At 40.5% G+C, this 15,877-nt stretch overlaps 1 protein-coding gene across 1 annotated transcript in view; it reads left to right on the plus strand.

Moving 5' to 3' along the window:
• Positions 1–15,877, plus strand: part of naaladl2 (N-acetylated alpha-linked acidic dipeptidase like 2) — an 894,403-nt gene that overhangs the window by 629,011 nt on the left and 249,515 nt on the right. Inside the window, exons 13-14 of the mRNA XM_074668343.1 lie at positions 8,310–8,497; positions 10,761–10,889. Coding sequence (XP_074524444.1) covers positions 8,310–8,497; positions 10,761–10,889 — 317 coding nt within the window. The remainder of the gene's footprint in view (positions 1–8,309; positions 8,498–10,760; positions 10,890–15,877) is intronic.

Consider the following 15,877-nt stretch of genomic DNA (forward strand, 5'->3'; position numbering starts at 1 on the left):
CGCCTTTAAATGCCCTGCGGCCGAGGCGCAGCGTCTGATTGGTCTGAGCGATCCCCAGCACCGCGGAAACAGTGCTGGAAAGACCTGGTAGCGGAGACAGTCAAAGCTGCTGTCCCTGCAGCAGGAGAATGGACAGCGGGGCGCATCAGAGGATACAAAACCTTTGTTGACATATGTGCACATGTGCGCCTGTCACCAATTTACACCTGCGAAGGGTGCGCTCCACTTTGCGCTGAGAATAGACCAGGTTAGAGCTGGCGAGCTTTCAGCGCACTTTCTGCACTGTTTTTGGCAAGAAAATTGTCACTGCGCCAACATGAATCTGCTGACACCTCCCCCTGATGTGCCGTCAACTCCCCCCTGGCGCGCAGTCACACCCATCTCTGCGCAGACGGTCTACCAAATTGTCAAATTGTCAGCGCACGGCGGTGCACCACACAAAATGAACACTGCCCAGGGTGCGCCATGAAATTAGAGCCCATTATGTTTAATGACTATGCCAGAAGGCAAAGTTTAGCAGTAAGAGAAATCTGTGTTGTTCTCTGCTGAAAACGATTTCTGTGATTAATTTTGTAGTGATGGTGGACAATGGAGCCTAACTGTCAGACAGAAAAAGGACAGAAGAGCAGAAGAAAGCTAAACAGGAGAGAGATAGAGCCAAAGGCTAAAACACAAGCAAAGTTTGTGTTAACATTGTGACAATGTTTATTCCAACCCACAGTCAGCAGTTATTCTGCAGTGGTCTGTTCAAACTTGAGAGTCTATCAATAAAATGAAGAGTGAGGTTAAGTTAGCTCTGCTTGGTAGATGACTGGCAGGACATAGCCATGAGTTACTAACGTAACACATTACAGACATGTCTTAGAGGACCAGGCTGTGAGGAACACTTTACAGATAGTCTGCTCACCTTCTGGACACTAAACTTAGTCACCTTTCAAACAACTGCGCTATGTGACTACAGATACACTGCCTGGCCTGAAAAAAAAAAGACACAAAAAAAAAGAAAAAAAAAGGTCACAGACTGTAATATTTGGTTGGACCGCCTTTGGCTTTGATTACTGCATGCATTCGCTGTAGCATCATTTCGATAAGCATCTGCAATGTCATAAGATTTATTTCCATCCAGTGTTGCATTCATTTTTCACCAAGATCTTGCATTGATGATGGTAGAGTCTGACTGCTGCACAAAGCCTTCTCCAGCACATACCAAAGATTTTAAGTGGGGTTAAGGGCTGGACTCTGTGGGGGCCAATTCATATGTGAAAATGAAGTCTCATGCTCCCTGAAACAATCTTTCACAATTTAAGTCGGTGAATCCTTGTCATCTTGGAATATGGCCGTGCCATCAGGGAAGAAAAAACACATTGATGGACTAACCTGGTCATTCAGTATGTTCAGGTTGTCAGCTGACCTCATTCTTTGAACACAGACTGTTGCTGAACCTAGACCTGACCAACTGCAGCAACCCCAGATCATAGCACTGCCCCCACAGGCTTGGACAGTAGGAAATAGGCATGATGGGTGATCACTTCATCTGCCTCTCCTCTTACCCTGATGGTCCATCACTCTGGAACAGGGTCAATCTGGACTCATCAGACCACATAACCTTCTTTCTTTGCTCCAGAGTCCAATCTTTACGCTTCCTAACAAATTAAAGCCTTTTTCCGTTAGCCTTTCTGATTGCTGACTGACAGCAGTCAGACTCTGCCATCATCAACGCAAGATCTTGGTGAAAAATTAATGCAACACTGGATGACAAAGAATCTTGTGACATTGCAGAAGCTTGCGAATGCATGCCATAATAAAGCAAAAGGCGGTCCAACCAAATATGTGTGACCTTTTCTTTGGTGGTGACTTTTTTTGGGGGCCAGGCAGTGTATATATATTACCTTGTCGCTTTGCATACTGGCAAAAGTTGTCTTGAACAAAGAAAAGTAGAGTTGAAAAGAAGATCTGCTCTCCAAAATGCTCATTTTGGCAAGAGACACGTCCTTACGACAGTGAGTGATGGTGCTCATGGGAAACAGAGTCTTAAACCCAGAAAAACAAATACAAATTTGACCACAGGTGTCACTGCGATCAGGGGAGTATTTAGTCGTTTTGGGGGCCCAAGGCAAACCCAGTCAATGGGGCCCTCCATGTCCTTGTAACTCATCTTCCTCAGAGCTAGACTGGCCTTCCCTGGGTCCACTGTCTCTTTCCCAGAATCAAGGCATGAGACAGTGCTAATCTTGTACATGGTAACTTAACGCAACTAAATGCATTTCCTCAAGGTCTGTACTTTAGTTTGATTTTGAAAAAAGTGAATACATAATTTAGTCCACTTTGTCCTGGATTTGAAATCTTTTATGGTCAATTGACAGCTTATTCGTCCCACAGTGGGGAATTTACAGAGTAACAGTAACAAACAAGAAAGTATGAAGTGAAAAACATTACAATAGGTAAATATTAAAAAAAAAAAAAATGAGTAAAGAAAGAATATGTAAATATGAAGCACAACATAAGTCTGGAAAAAATCTACTGAAAGAGGTGATATTTACAGTTACCATACGTTTTGGTACTATTATTTTAAAGTGAATGTATTTTTATTTAACCCCCTGTCCAGTGAGTTATGTTTCCAAAACAGATTTTGTACAATAATGTTTATCACCAACTCAAAAAGTTTGATTTTGAGAAAATGATCCTGTTTCCTGGGCTAGATAAAGTCCTTACAATCCTAAAAGTCTTATATGTTTATTTCAGATCTCAGAGCAACATTGTTTTTATTTCCGACTTGGTTGAAAATAAACAAAAATTGGGGGAAAAAATGAGTTTTTTACCACTTTTGTCCTGAATCAAATTTTCAGATGTGTTGTAACATGGAATAGCCCATTGAATAAGAAGGGAGGGGGAGTACCCAAAACTATCATTGAAGATTAAGCCTTTTGATGTATTTTGAAGCATGTGAAGTAAGGTTTAGAAAAAAGAAAAGCTTTCAATTGAAGAAAACTTCATAAATCAGTTTTTAAGAGATGCTTTGGGGGCCCCTGGGAATCTTGGGGCCCCAGGCAACTGCCTGTGTTTGCGTAATTGTAGCTACGCCCCTGACTGCAATCAATGCCAAACTAAGTCCTCACTGCACCTCAAATACAGAATAGCAGCTATAGCATTCTGTGGGCTTACACAACTAACCAGGGCCCTGTTCTACGAAGCAGGATTACTGCATAGCGAGGTAGCTTTGAGGATAGGTTCCGGATTCCCTGTTCTACGACACGGGATCACTCCTCAGCGAGGCGAGTCTCCATGGCAACGTACGCTGAACGGCTAACCTGCTCCAGGGCAGGTTAGGTTCCAGATTGAACTCGCGGATTATAAAAACCCCGCCCACTGACCAATGAGCCCTCACGAAAAAATGGCTTGTCCGTTCTTAGAGGATCCCATGGACATCGGAGACTGACCCACTCTCTTTTTCGGATGATGAAAGTTACCGGTTTTCCAGGGAGGGGTTGGTAGTACATGACACTTTCTAACGGTAGTTAAAGGGAATGAAGAACTCTCATTGCCGTAATAAGATCTTCAATGCCAACACTTCTGTTCCATGACAATATTTTATCGCCCGTATTAAAATTGTGACAGGAATTCATGTAGGGCTCATGTGGGCTACATGTCTCACAAAAAATGTAAACACGATAGGAATGAAAAAATGAATAAATTCACGTAAGAACTAAATCAGATATGTTGCATGTTCCAGTAAAAGTGCATGGTGAACAGTGCTATTTCAGGATGAGAATGGCACAAAATATTTTATTTGCACTACACCACTACACTTACGCATTTAGACTGTCAGCAATTTTCTGCCAGCACTCCTTCCGTGCTTTAGCAGCGGCGACAGTGTTGCTTTTAACGTTAATTACATGTTTCACCTCGTCATACTTCCTCATGATCACCTCCTGCTCCTCCTGAGTGAAGTATGCGCTCCTTCTCTCTCCGCCTGCTCTGACACTCCAGACTGCTCCATGTTCGCGATTGTTCAGATGCAGCGGGCTCCGCCTTATATCTGTGCACGCGCTCATTGCCTAGCTGGATCCACTTATGAGGTTGATAACCAGCGTTGTAAAACCGTGTAGCGAGATTGCCGGCTACCGCGCTCAGTCCAGCGAGGTAGCTCCAAGGCTATCTCACTAGACTGAACTTGCTTCGTAGAACAGGGCCCAGATGAAAGACTTCCTGCCTTACTTCCCTTCAAATGAGCTCCTTTTAATTCCTGTTCTCTTAAAACAGCAGGAAGTGCCATAAAATCTGAAGAAGCCACACACGGATAAAATCATTTTGGCTTACATGTTCTGGAAGTTGGTTCCCTTTTGTGAAAAAAATAAAAAATAAAATAAATAATAAAATGCACATCTTATTTAAAACTTTAACTCGTCCTTTTAGTCATATTCCACTCCTGCCTGTCCTGTTATTTTTCTAATGGGTACCTAAACAACCTAAAAAGAGATTTTTCAAGATGCACTGCTTTGAACCTTTGTTGAACCATCAGTGATTTGCAAGAGCCTCAGGTTAGCAACAACAACTTCAACAACAACTTCAACAACAACTTCAACAACAACTTCAGTGAATTTTCATATTTTAATTAAATGTGTCTCATAAATGCTGAAGTTAACAGCATCGTGCTAATCCCTGTCGAGCTGTAAACATGCCCATAAAGCAAACATTTTTCAGTGGAGGGAAGAAAAAAAGTGAACTGCACTTTCACATATGACTGATTTGAAGCAGTTTACTGTAATAACAACATATTATTGCAGTGAGAGCAGCTTCTGGGCTAAATTGAAGCCTGGAAGCTGCTCTGAGTGCAATAATACATCGTCAGATTGTGGGGCTAAGCTAGCAGGCTTCTCTGAGCACCTCTTCTCTCACACAGAGTCATCAGCGCGCCGTGCTGGGGTGATGAGGTTTGCTCTGTTCTTCTCTTCGCCTGCAGGAAGCTGCTTTGTGCATTCATACTTAACACTCTGTCTTTGTAGAGAATGTGAGGCATACAGACAAGCCTGGAGCTTACATATTTGTGAATGTGTGTGTCAGTGTGTTTTCTTGGAGATCCACTCTGCTTTTTAAAGTTTTGTATTATTTTGTGTGCATTTTTCTAGCGTCAAGTACTGTAGATTTATATTTTATGAATCTTGTTTTAATTCTCTCTTTTGAAATCAACAATTCACATCAAAGGAGTTTAATCACCTTCAGAAGTACAAGCGTTTAGCAAAGGCTCAGCCTGCCCTTCAGAGACTCTGTACCTGTGATCAATTATTGTACAATGAAAGGGAAAAAAAAAAAACTTTGATTCAAACCATGTAACACTTAAGTGGATGTCTCTTTGTAACAATAACTGACAGTTAGAAGAGGCCCTTGAGTTAAAGCATCAAGGTGAAAACTCATTAAGATGTGTAAACGTGTGAGATAAAACCCTTCATGTTCATGTTGGAGGTTTAACAGCTTCATATTAAGAAGTTAATTAAGCCATGAATATGATAGCTGTGAATCTGAATTGTCCAAAAGAAGATTTAAGTTTTAAATTTAATCGAGTTAGAAGAGACTAAAAAACAATCTTAAAAACCTCAAACAGAGCTGACTTACAATTCTACTACTTCTATTCTCTAGAAGCCTAAAAGTCATGCACTGGTTTTTGGTATTGCAGTACAATATTTTAATATATAATGCAGAATATAAACATTTGCCTATGATCCTGACAGAGAAACATTCCCAGTTACAGTAGCCACGGTTACATGAGGAGTTTTCCGTCTTTCCGAATGGAATCTTTCTGAATGACTTTTCCGAAAACAATAGTATACATGGAAAGGAATATTCCAATCTCTGGTCTACATGCGCCGCTGAAATCAAACAGAATGGTAAATGAGGCGTGTGCAGAAAAACGTAAACATCATGAGATTTATCAAAGCGGGAGGACAACATTTTGTTTATCACGGTGTTGCAGTACTCCGTGTTGCAAAATTTCCACAGCAGTCCAGTGCTGACGGCTCGCCGCCATTTTTAAAGTTGAGGAACGTCTCTAGTTGCGTCTTACGTCATATCTGAGCATGCGCTGAAAAAACGCACCCTGACAACTTTCCATTTGAGTGGATACATGAAACCTCAACCAGTTTGGGGCAAGGAATATTCCACCCCTGTGATTTCCATTCGCACACATACACACAGACACACAGACACACACACACACACACACACACACACACACACAGACACACACACACACACACACACACACACACACACACACACACACACACACACACACACACACACACAAAGAGAAACAAAAGGAAGGGGGCCCAGACACTTAACACTTATGTAAAGCTTAGCGTGAGTTATTTTGGTCACATGTTTTTTATATATATCTAAACTGTGCAGCACTTTGGTTATCCCCATTGGTTCTTTTAAATGTGCTCTATAAATAAAGCTGTATTGTATTGTATTGTATATAGGTGAGTAATTGAGTGATTTTTTTCTAACAAATAATATCCTTCTTATGGTTATGCTTTCTTTTTGGGATAAATATGTTCTTTTAAAGTAGAGCTAATTTTGTTTAAAGTTATGGGTTAAAATAAAGTTTTGTAACTGTAGAGACAGGTTTTTGTGTGTGTGTGTGTGTGTACTCTGTGAGCCATGAGGGAGGGGCTACAGGTGTTTAAAGGAGCTGCCTTGGCCTGGCAATTCAGTGGGTCTTTGAGAAGAGTCAGAACAGGCTGTTACACTGGAGGTAACAGAGAAAACAATCCTGACTATTCACAGGGACATTCTAATTTATTGTAGTTTCTCCCTGCAATGGTTAGTTTTGATTTTTGCTCTTTTTATTTCATTTTGCACTTTGTAAATAATTCACTTATACACTGTAAAATACATCACACTTATCATACTTTTGGAAGTTTTTCTTTTAACTGTAAGAAGCAGGACCCTGCCACAATTACACTGTAAACAAATTCTGTAAATTTACAAGGGAATTTGAACATTAACATCCTGTTATGTTTAAATACAGCACTGTGAGAAATTTCCCAGTAACATAATGGCAACCCAACCATTTTTTATTTTTAATTTTACAGTTGTTTTACAGCAAAGCAATTGTTGTTGTTTGTGAGACCATGAGTGAGGAGGGAAGTGCCAGATCGGCTGACTGTGTGCCACATGGTGCGGACCATGTACCTGATATTTATTACACTGTTTAATGTATTATGTTAGTAAATGAGATGTGTTGCCAGGCTTTGCTTATTTGGCCTAATGTAAAATCTAGTGTAAAAAAGATTTTTTTTTTTTTTACAGTATTATAATTGGAGCACAGACAGCCCGCATGCACGCTCTACACAACACCTGAGGTCCACAGCTCCCATCTTTATATGTTTGAGTTATGTTTCGGATATGAATCGTGTTCTAAATGATCTGTACATTTACATTTTCTGTCAAGATCACATACCAAACCAAAGTCTATCTGTAAGGTCTTACTGAACTACATTGGACTGTGGACACAAGATGAGATTACAGTTATGAAAAGGTGCAGTCCAATAGTTTAAAAGTGTTCTTTGAGATCAAAATAGTCTGAATATGAAAAACAATCTTGATAAAATCCAGATTCTAATATAACCATAAAAAAAATCATCCTGAAATGATTACCTATGTCGCCCCCTACTGGAGAACATGTTCCTTAGTCAGAGGCAGAGTTTGCTGATGTTTACGCAGCACGTAACACTGCAGAAAAATGACCACTGATCAACTGCAGCAAGATACACCTGCGGGACAGGTGAGCTTTGATTTCATCAGTCTGTGATTAGTGTCGTTTTTCTTACATTAACACATGACAGTAAAAGCTGCTGACCCACAAAATCAAATGTGACCCTCTCTGAAAAAGCATGGACTTCCCTGAATGAAGGCATCCGAGCTGTGTACTTAAACTTCATTTTCTCTCTAAATCAGAACATCAAGAATAAATCTAAGAAGCTCTTGTCACTGATTGGACATTCAAATGAACAAAATGTTTCTGGAGTAACTCAGAAGGAGAAATATTTCTGTGTTTATATCTCTGTGATTCCCAGAATGAACATTTATTGATTTCAAATAATCAATTTACAAAGTTTAAAATTCCCTGTTACTCCCATGTTGTGTTCCTGCAAATGACTTTTAACACCTTCGCTGATGCAAGCACGGTTTTGTTTTTTCTTGTAAAATATGACCACCATGTGAATCCAAAATGTGTATCAGTTGCATCAGTCATCAGTTTAAATGATAAATGAATGAGTAATTGAAGCTGCTTTCTTTTTTTTTTTCAGATCGCTATGTGCTTGTAGGTAGCCGCCATGACAGTGACCAGGGAGGCGGGGCTTCAGCTATTATGAATCAGCTCATCGCCGCACTGACGGATCAGACCAAGCGAGGCTGGGTGCCAGACCGGACCACTGTGTTCTGCTCCTGGGGAGGCACAGCCCTGGGGAACATCGGGTCCTTTGAGTGGGGAAAGGTCAGCAAGCACCAGAGCATCTGCTCTGAAAATGTCAACAGAAGAAAAAAAAAAGGTTCTAATTTAGGAAGAGGCTGAAAACAAGACAAACATCTGTTTTACATCATAGTTCAGCAAAGACATGACGGTCTGTTTTCACAGAAGAACTCTCTTTTGTTTTTTTTACTTGTTTGCATTTAGCTTTCTAACAGGCCGAGAGCTTTTTAGAAATTCATCAGCAGTACAGCAAAACATGTAAAGTTGAAGTACTCTTTGTTTACCTGCCCCCATACAACATCTCATAAATTCGAAAAAACAACAACAACAAAAAAAAAAAAGTGATTAAAGGCGGAGCCTGTAAAAAGGTTCTTAAATTAGTCAAAATAAGGGAAACTCCAATGAAAATTTCTCTAAAAAAATTAACAAATTTGAGAACTTTTTCTTTAGTTGATCCCAAGGACCTTATTAATTAATTACTATATTTATTTATTCATTTTTGATTTATTTATCTATTCTTAAACTCTTAACCACACTTCCTGAAGCAACATAATAAATGAATATACTGAATTAGGGATGGGTACCAAATTAGGTAATTCTATAGGTACTGACCGAATTCTGTCAAAAGTACCGGGTACCAATTCACGTAAAATCAAAAGGTACCATGTTTAGGTAAGGAAGTGGAAGAGTAGGAGATTTTCCATGCTGGACATGAACACAACAATGCAAGGTTATATACTGAAGATTGAATATGTTAAACTGAAACATTTGTATATTTTATTGTAAAAAAAAAATGATATTTCTTTAGCACATTTACACAAAAAAGTACTGTAAATTGGTACCGTTAAGTACCCGTATCAATTGCCAGGTACCGTGCATCGGTACCGTATCGTTTCAAATGTGAAAGGTACCCATCTCTTTTCTGAATATAATCCAATTTCTTTTTTCTTGACTTTTTTTTGCATTTTATATTTTAGCATATGAATTTGTGCAAACAGGAAATGTGATTAAGATGATTGCATTGACACAAAAGTGAGATGGTTTGTTGCAAGATTAAAATGTTTTTGTAATATCACCAGACATAAAATAGGCCCTTGGATGTGTACATGGATCCAAAGTTGTGGTTTGGCTCACACTATGTCTCTTCTACATTGTGTAAATTTTGTTTAAACAAGTCAGAGCCATTCAAAGATCTCAAATGTGTTTTCAGCTGATGTAGGATTTGTTTGTCTTTAACCAAGCATCTTGTGGGTGTTAGTGAATCTTGAAAAAGCTTTATTTTTAGGAGAACTTGGGTGAAAGAACCGATTTAGCTTGTTTCAATAGTTGTTGTTTCTTTTTTACCTGACTCATGTTCAATTTCAGGATGTTCCATAAACTCAAAGATATAAAAACCAAGTACAACACTTTTAAAACTTAATTTTATGTATAAATCTAACATGTCTAGATCTCAGAACTCAAGTCTTGGTACGAGTAAAATGGAACAATAAATCTGGAGAGCCTGAATGTTGTCACCCTTTAAAAAGAGTGAGATCATCTGATTTCACACAAAAAGTTTTCACAGTGGGTAAAAAACTTTCAAAAGGTGAAAAAAAGCTTAACACATCATCACAGCAGTCCATCACTGGCTTTCTGCTGCTTGGTAACACCTCATCTGCTCCTGGGCCCCTGCTCGTATCCTCATCATGTCATCTTATATCTGTGAGGGCTTATTACAAGCAAATGAGACTTGTGCTAAGTTACATTTGATGCAGGAAGTTGTGATTAATCTGCTTCAAAATAAAAGCCAGGGCTTTAGGTCTCTGTAGATTTGCTGCATACGTTACTATATTCAGAGCTTGTTAGCAGTTAGTTAGCTATCAAACAAAGTTTACAACCTGCAGGCAGCAGCAGCAGCTTCTTTTGGAACATAAAGACTGAGTGGAATTAAACTGATCCTCGTCTATAATTTTTGAAATATAAGTGGCCACAGTTAGCAATTATGAGAGGAAAGAGGTGAGCCATTCATATCAGCAGATGTAAGACCAAGTAAGACCAAGATAGACCACATTACACACAGTCTGCCCATGCTGTAATCACACCATGATGGTCTGATTGAAAAGCTCTTCTTTATGATATTAAAGCTTAGGACTAAAAGGTTATTCCTGGAGTCAGACAGACTCATTTTGAAGGACGTGATATCATGACAATCATGATTGCCTGATGGACTGATGACCTCATTAAGAGTACAATAAAATGAGTTTATTGGTAAATGTGTGTGTTTAGTGTACATGTGTGTGTTTTTCAGGATAACAGTGTGGTCCTGAAGAGCAGCGCAGTGGCCTACATCAGTCTGAACTCTCCAGTCAGAGGAACAGAAACTCTCAGAGCAACAGCCTCTCCAACTCTGCTGCAGCTGACTTCAGATATCCAGAGAGTAAGTGTTACCGCCCCCACAAACACTGACATGTCAACTAACACTACTGCAGAGGTACGCTCTGTCTCAGCCAGGGTATGTGCAAGTTTCAGCAAGGCAAATTTAAGACTTTTTAAGACCTTTCAAATGCCACCTTGATCGAAATTTAAGACTGTTTCTAAAAAAAAATAAAAAATAAAAAATGAAAAAATAAGATTGTTAACTTTTACAGGAAAAGTCCTGCTCATTCATCTCCTCTGGCTTCTATACATGTGTGTCAGTGTCTGTGTCTGCCTTAACCCCCTCCTGACTGTATGTTGATGCTTCGGTTGTGACAGGACGTTTCTGGGTGGAGAGTTGTTGTGATTACCTTAGCCAATCACTACGTGTCCAGTATGCAACACGTGTCCTGTGTTGACAATAGCAAGTGAAAGAAGCTATCATGAGTGGATAGTGGACATAGTAATATTACATCTATTTATATAGCGGTTTTCAAGAACTCAAAGACACTTTACACCTGTTTCAATCAATACAAGCTTTCTCCATAGCACGGAAATAGAAAAACAACCAAAGTGAAACAAAACTCCAAACAGATGAAGCTTTTTCCTGAGAAATGAGTGAAGCTTGGCGACTGTCACTCGCTTTTAGGAACTTGGGGAGCAGCCAGGAACGAGGAGCAATGCCAGCTGGTACGTGTCAAATACCCATGATTAGCTTGTGCTAACATGCCAAGTCAGGTGCATGGCTCTTGGGTCTCATGGAAATGAAATGCTACAGGTGGTTGCTGGGCTAGTTGAGTAAGTTGTCACGGTCGGAAGCTGTGGGTGTGTGCTGCTGCTGGCACTGAACCAAGGAGGAGGAGCCAAGTTTTAATGCTGTGTTAACTGTACTATACTGTGTATACTGTGTACTGATTCATGTTAAATCAAAAGGTACCATGTTTAGGTACCTAAATGAATCCTTGTAACTGTGAGGGAGTGGAGTGAGTAGGAGTAGGTGATTTTCCATGCAGGACATGATCACAGAATTGCAAGGTTATGTATTGAGAAATATGTCAAATTTAAAAACTTTGACATTTTTTTTAATAAACAAATTTTTATTACCTCATTTTCATAGACAAAAGCACCCAACATTAGTACTGTTGAGTACTGTACTAAGTACAATTGCCAGATACTGGGCATCAGTACAGTATTGTTTCAAATGTGAAAGGTGACCCTCCCTAGACCCTACCTTTAAGCAGCACGGATGTTCCCTGGAACAAATTATGCTCATTCTGCTGTTGCTATGGACTCTTGCTTGGAGCCCCAGGTACCCCCAGGTACCTGATTTGATGCAACCCTCTTCATTCTCACCCCACGCTGCTGCCTTGGAAACCATGAAGGGTACCTCACAGGTATAGTTTGTCACTCAGTATGATGTCTTAGGATTGACTTTCCCAACTTCTTAAGTCACCTCTTGTTGGAAATGATGCAATCAATCTGACTAAAATACTTTAAAATTATTAATCTGACTCCATTCTCCTCTCACCTCTTTCCGCACAGTTCGTTGATGGGGAAGGATCAGGAGGCGTCCTGGTTCTCAGTTGAACACAGATTTATTACCAATAGGTCAAGAATATGCATTTACAGAGATCTCTGGTGCAGCCTCATTTCTCTGTTCCCTACATGTTGCAGAGACAGTTCATGAGACTGACCCTGACTCTCTCTCTCAGCACCAATATATAGTCACTAACAGAGTTTCTCTAAGGAATGGAGGTTGAGTTGTCTTCTTATTGGCTCTCCAGGTGTTGTCCCCCTCTGATTGGCTGCTGGCCGTCTTCTGTCTCTGTCTGTGACTGGCATTCATCAAGTGGGTGATCAGCCCCCCTTCACTTATCTGGAGAGAAACTTTTACAAACATCTTCCTATGTTCTCTCCAGTTATCTTAATTGTGTTAACTGAAACATATTCCTACCCTCTCCAACACTACATAACTAACTTAAATTATTAGAGTTCCACACACACACTTGATTCTCTTTATTATTGGGTATAAACATTAACTTCACTTGTGGTCACTGCCTACTCTGGGTGATCCAAAAAACCCAAGAGCCCCCAGCCCTAGTGTTGTGCAAATCATGAACGAGTCGTTCAATACCCGAGAATCACTTTACTGACTCGAGAATCATGATTCTTCACCCCAAATGACTCATTTACTGACTCAGTACAAGGCTCACGGTAGCCCAGCCCCTCACTCACATCACGGGAGAATGACGGGTACGTAGAATGGCTCAACTCGCAGTGTATATGGGTCATTAACTCACCCACAGTACATACGGATCACTAACTCACTCACAGTAGGACTCAAAGCACATACGAGTCACTCGCCAGCTCATACGTACGTAGCATGGCTCGACTCTTAGCACATACGGGTCACACTAACTCACTCACAGAATGACTCAAAGCACTTACAGGTCACTCATGCACCCTCTCTTCCCCGTGAATTACAAATCATTCAATAGCTTAATACGTTGCACGGCTCGACTCACAGCACATAATCTCACTCACCTCCTGCTGGCGAAGACACTTGAGTTTGCAAACTTTTCCAACTTGCAATGTCTCCCCACATCCCTGTCATCTCACATTTTATTCTCCTGTCTATGCTGATCTCTCATTAAAACAGCACTGCTGCCACCTATAAATCTCTCTGAAATATAGATTTCTATGCACTTTCTGGATAACTGACTGAAGTGACTCAAATGACCCAAAAACCTGATTCACTTTCACTCATTTAAACTCCATTCAGTAAAAAGAATTGCGTTTCCCATCACTACCCAGCCCCCTCAAGGGCCTTGCAATTTCATATCACCACTATGAGCACATCTGCACCACCAGGTTAGTAAAGCGCATTTGTTTAGAATTGTTAATAAAAGCATCCATACATAAGAAATTAATTCTTTCACTCTGGAACCAGTTCTGAAAAGATCTGGCAAGTTTTTCATGGGGTCAACCCTGAAACTTAGCTCTGCAGCTCATCCAACAAATACCAATTTCTTACAAATGAGTTAAAAGAGAAATAAACAGCAGGATAAGATTTAAAGCTAAGAAGCTTTGTTAGCACAAAGAAATACACTCTCAAACACAGATTCCCTGACTTTTCTTGCTGAGGTTATCTGTTAACAAAGTATCTTTTGTGGTCTTTGAATCAGTAAACTTACCCTCACTTTGTTTTTTTTTTTTGTTTGTTTTTTTTTCCATACTGGGACTTATCCTCTCGACTTATTCACCCTTCGTAATCCTATTGTGCCTAATTTAGCTCCACTTTAGTCTCCCTGCGCCACCTGAACCGCACTTTCATTCATCTTCCGTGCATTTGTGTGGTGGATGAGACGAGATAGTCAACTCGATAATGAAAGGAAGAAATCAGAAGGAAAGGTGAGATGCTGACTGTTACATAAGGGTGTTACCTGTGCTGTGAGAGGGGGAGGATGGCAACCCTCTTCATTCTCACCCCACTTGCCCACTCTTCCTATTCACACTTTCATCCACAGTGGCCGTATTACTGATTAACTCAAGCAGCTCTATGATTCAGACTGTCTCTTTATTCCAACCTGAGGCTGTTTTTCACACACACTCAACCCTCGCAGACGTCTTCTTCCCAACTTCCACTGTCTCTTTAAACTCTGGAAACTTCTGCCAACCTGAAAAAAAGAAAGAAAAACACCTCATCTTCACTTTCTCTCATTTCCTTCCTCCACCTCCACCGCCACGTCCTCCTCCTCTCTTTTTTTGTTCTTCCCCTTCTCCCTTAAGCATCTTTTCCTCTATGTATCTCCCTCTACCTTGCTCCCTACTTCTCTCCATCACTTCTTAATCTCCTCTTTCATCAGCAGCAGACTCTGTGTCTCTTCCACCCGCTCATATTGCTCATTAAACCTCCCTCTCACTCCTGCCTCTCTGTGTCTCCTCGGGGTGTGTTACATAGCACTTTTATTTGTGTCTTTAGGTTAGTCATCCATCCTAGGGGGGAGATTCGTGTTCCTGCCACTCACCCAGGCAGGTACACGAGGTCATGAGTGGACAGAAAGTACAGTCCAGCGCTCCTTTAATTCCCTGCACTAGACCATAAACTAATTAGCTGTACTGGTCCAGACTACCTGTGACGTTCAGCTGTAATGAATCCACAGACAGCTTTGTGCCAAAGCCACATTAAGAGAGGAAGAGAAAGGAGACAGGGAGAAAGTAACTTTTGATGTTCTTTAATAAAAAATATCTTTCAGAGAGAAAAAGAAAACTCAGATGAGCTCATATCTGAAACTCTGCTTTCTCTTCTATTAGATTCACTCTCTCTGCCAGCCTTTTTGTTTCACTTTTCATGCCTGTAGCAGCAGCAGCAGCAGCTCAAATACTGTCTCCTTAAAGGAATATAGTTTGCATAAACCAGGCATCAGACTTCTAGTCTTGCATACCCAGGGGACAATGGTGCTGCTGTAAATACTGCTGCAGGAGAGAGGACTGTAAGAGGAGCCTGTACACACCATGCTGCAGACTGATTGGCTTGCTTTTCATTACTGGAGGGCCATTCCTCAGTGAACCCGACACTTTTTCAATGCAAATCTTGCTACCTTGAGCCTAATTGCCTATATATTACACCATACGTCGACTTCAATTGATGGTGCGTTAACCCCCTCCAGTAAATTTGGGAGTAAATCTGGCTGTGCTCCTGGAAAAGTGCATTTTCCAGATACAGCAGTTTGGTCACAAGAGGGCTATTGAACAATAGTTTCATCGGCTTGGTTTTGTTTTAGTGAAAGAACAGAGAGTGAAGATCAGTTTGTGTCACACAATGGAGCTTATAATGCAGCCTGTGGTTTATAATGTGAATAATGTGTCAACACACACATATTTCACACATATCTGGAAATCCTGTTTGTCTACTGCAGCTCCCTCTTTTAGTCCTGAAACACTCTTTCATCACTTCTTAAAGTTTATGAAATATCTAATGATAGATAGAACAGAGGGTGCATCTCAAAG

Source organism: Halichoeres trimaculatus, unplaced genomic scaffold (assembly GCF_033239565.1).
Source record: "Halichoeres trimaculatus isolate MK-OKI-2021-1 unplaced genomic scaffold, fHalTri1.1 fHalTri1_scaffold_4, whole genome shotgun sequence".
NCBI lineage: Eukaryota > Metazoa > Chordata > Actinopteri > Labriformes > Labridae > Halichoeres > Halichoeres trimaculatus.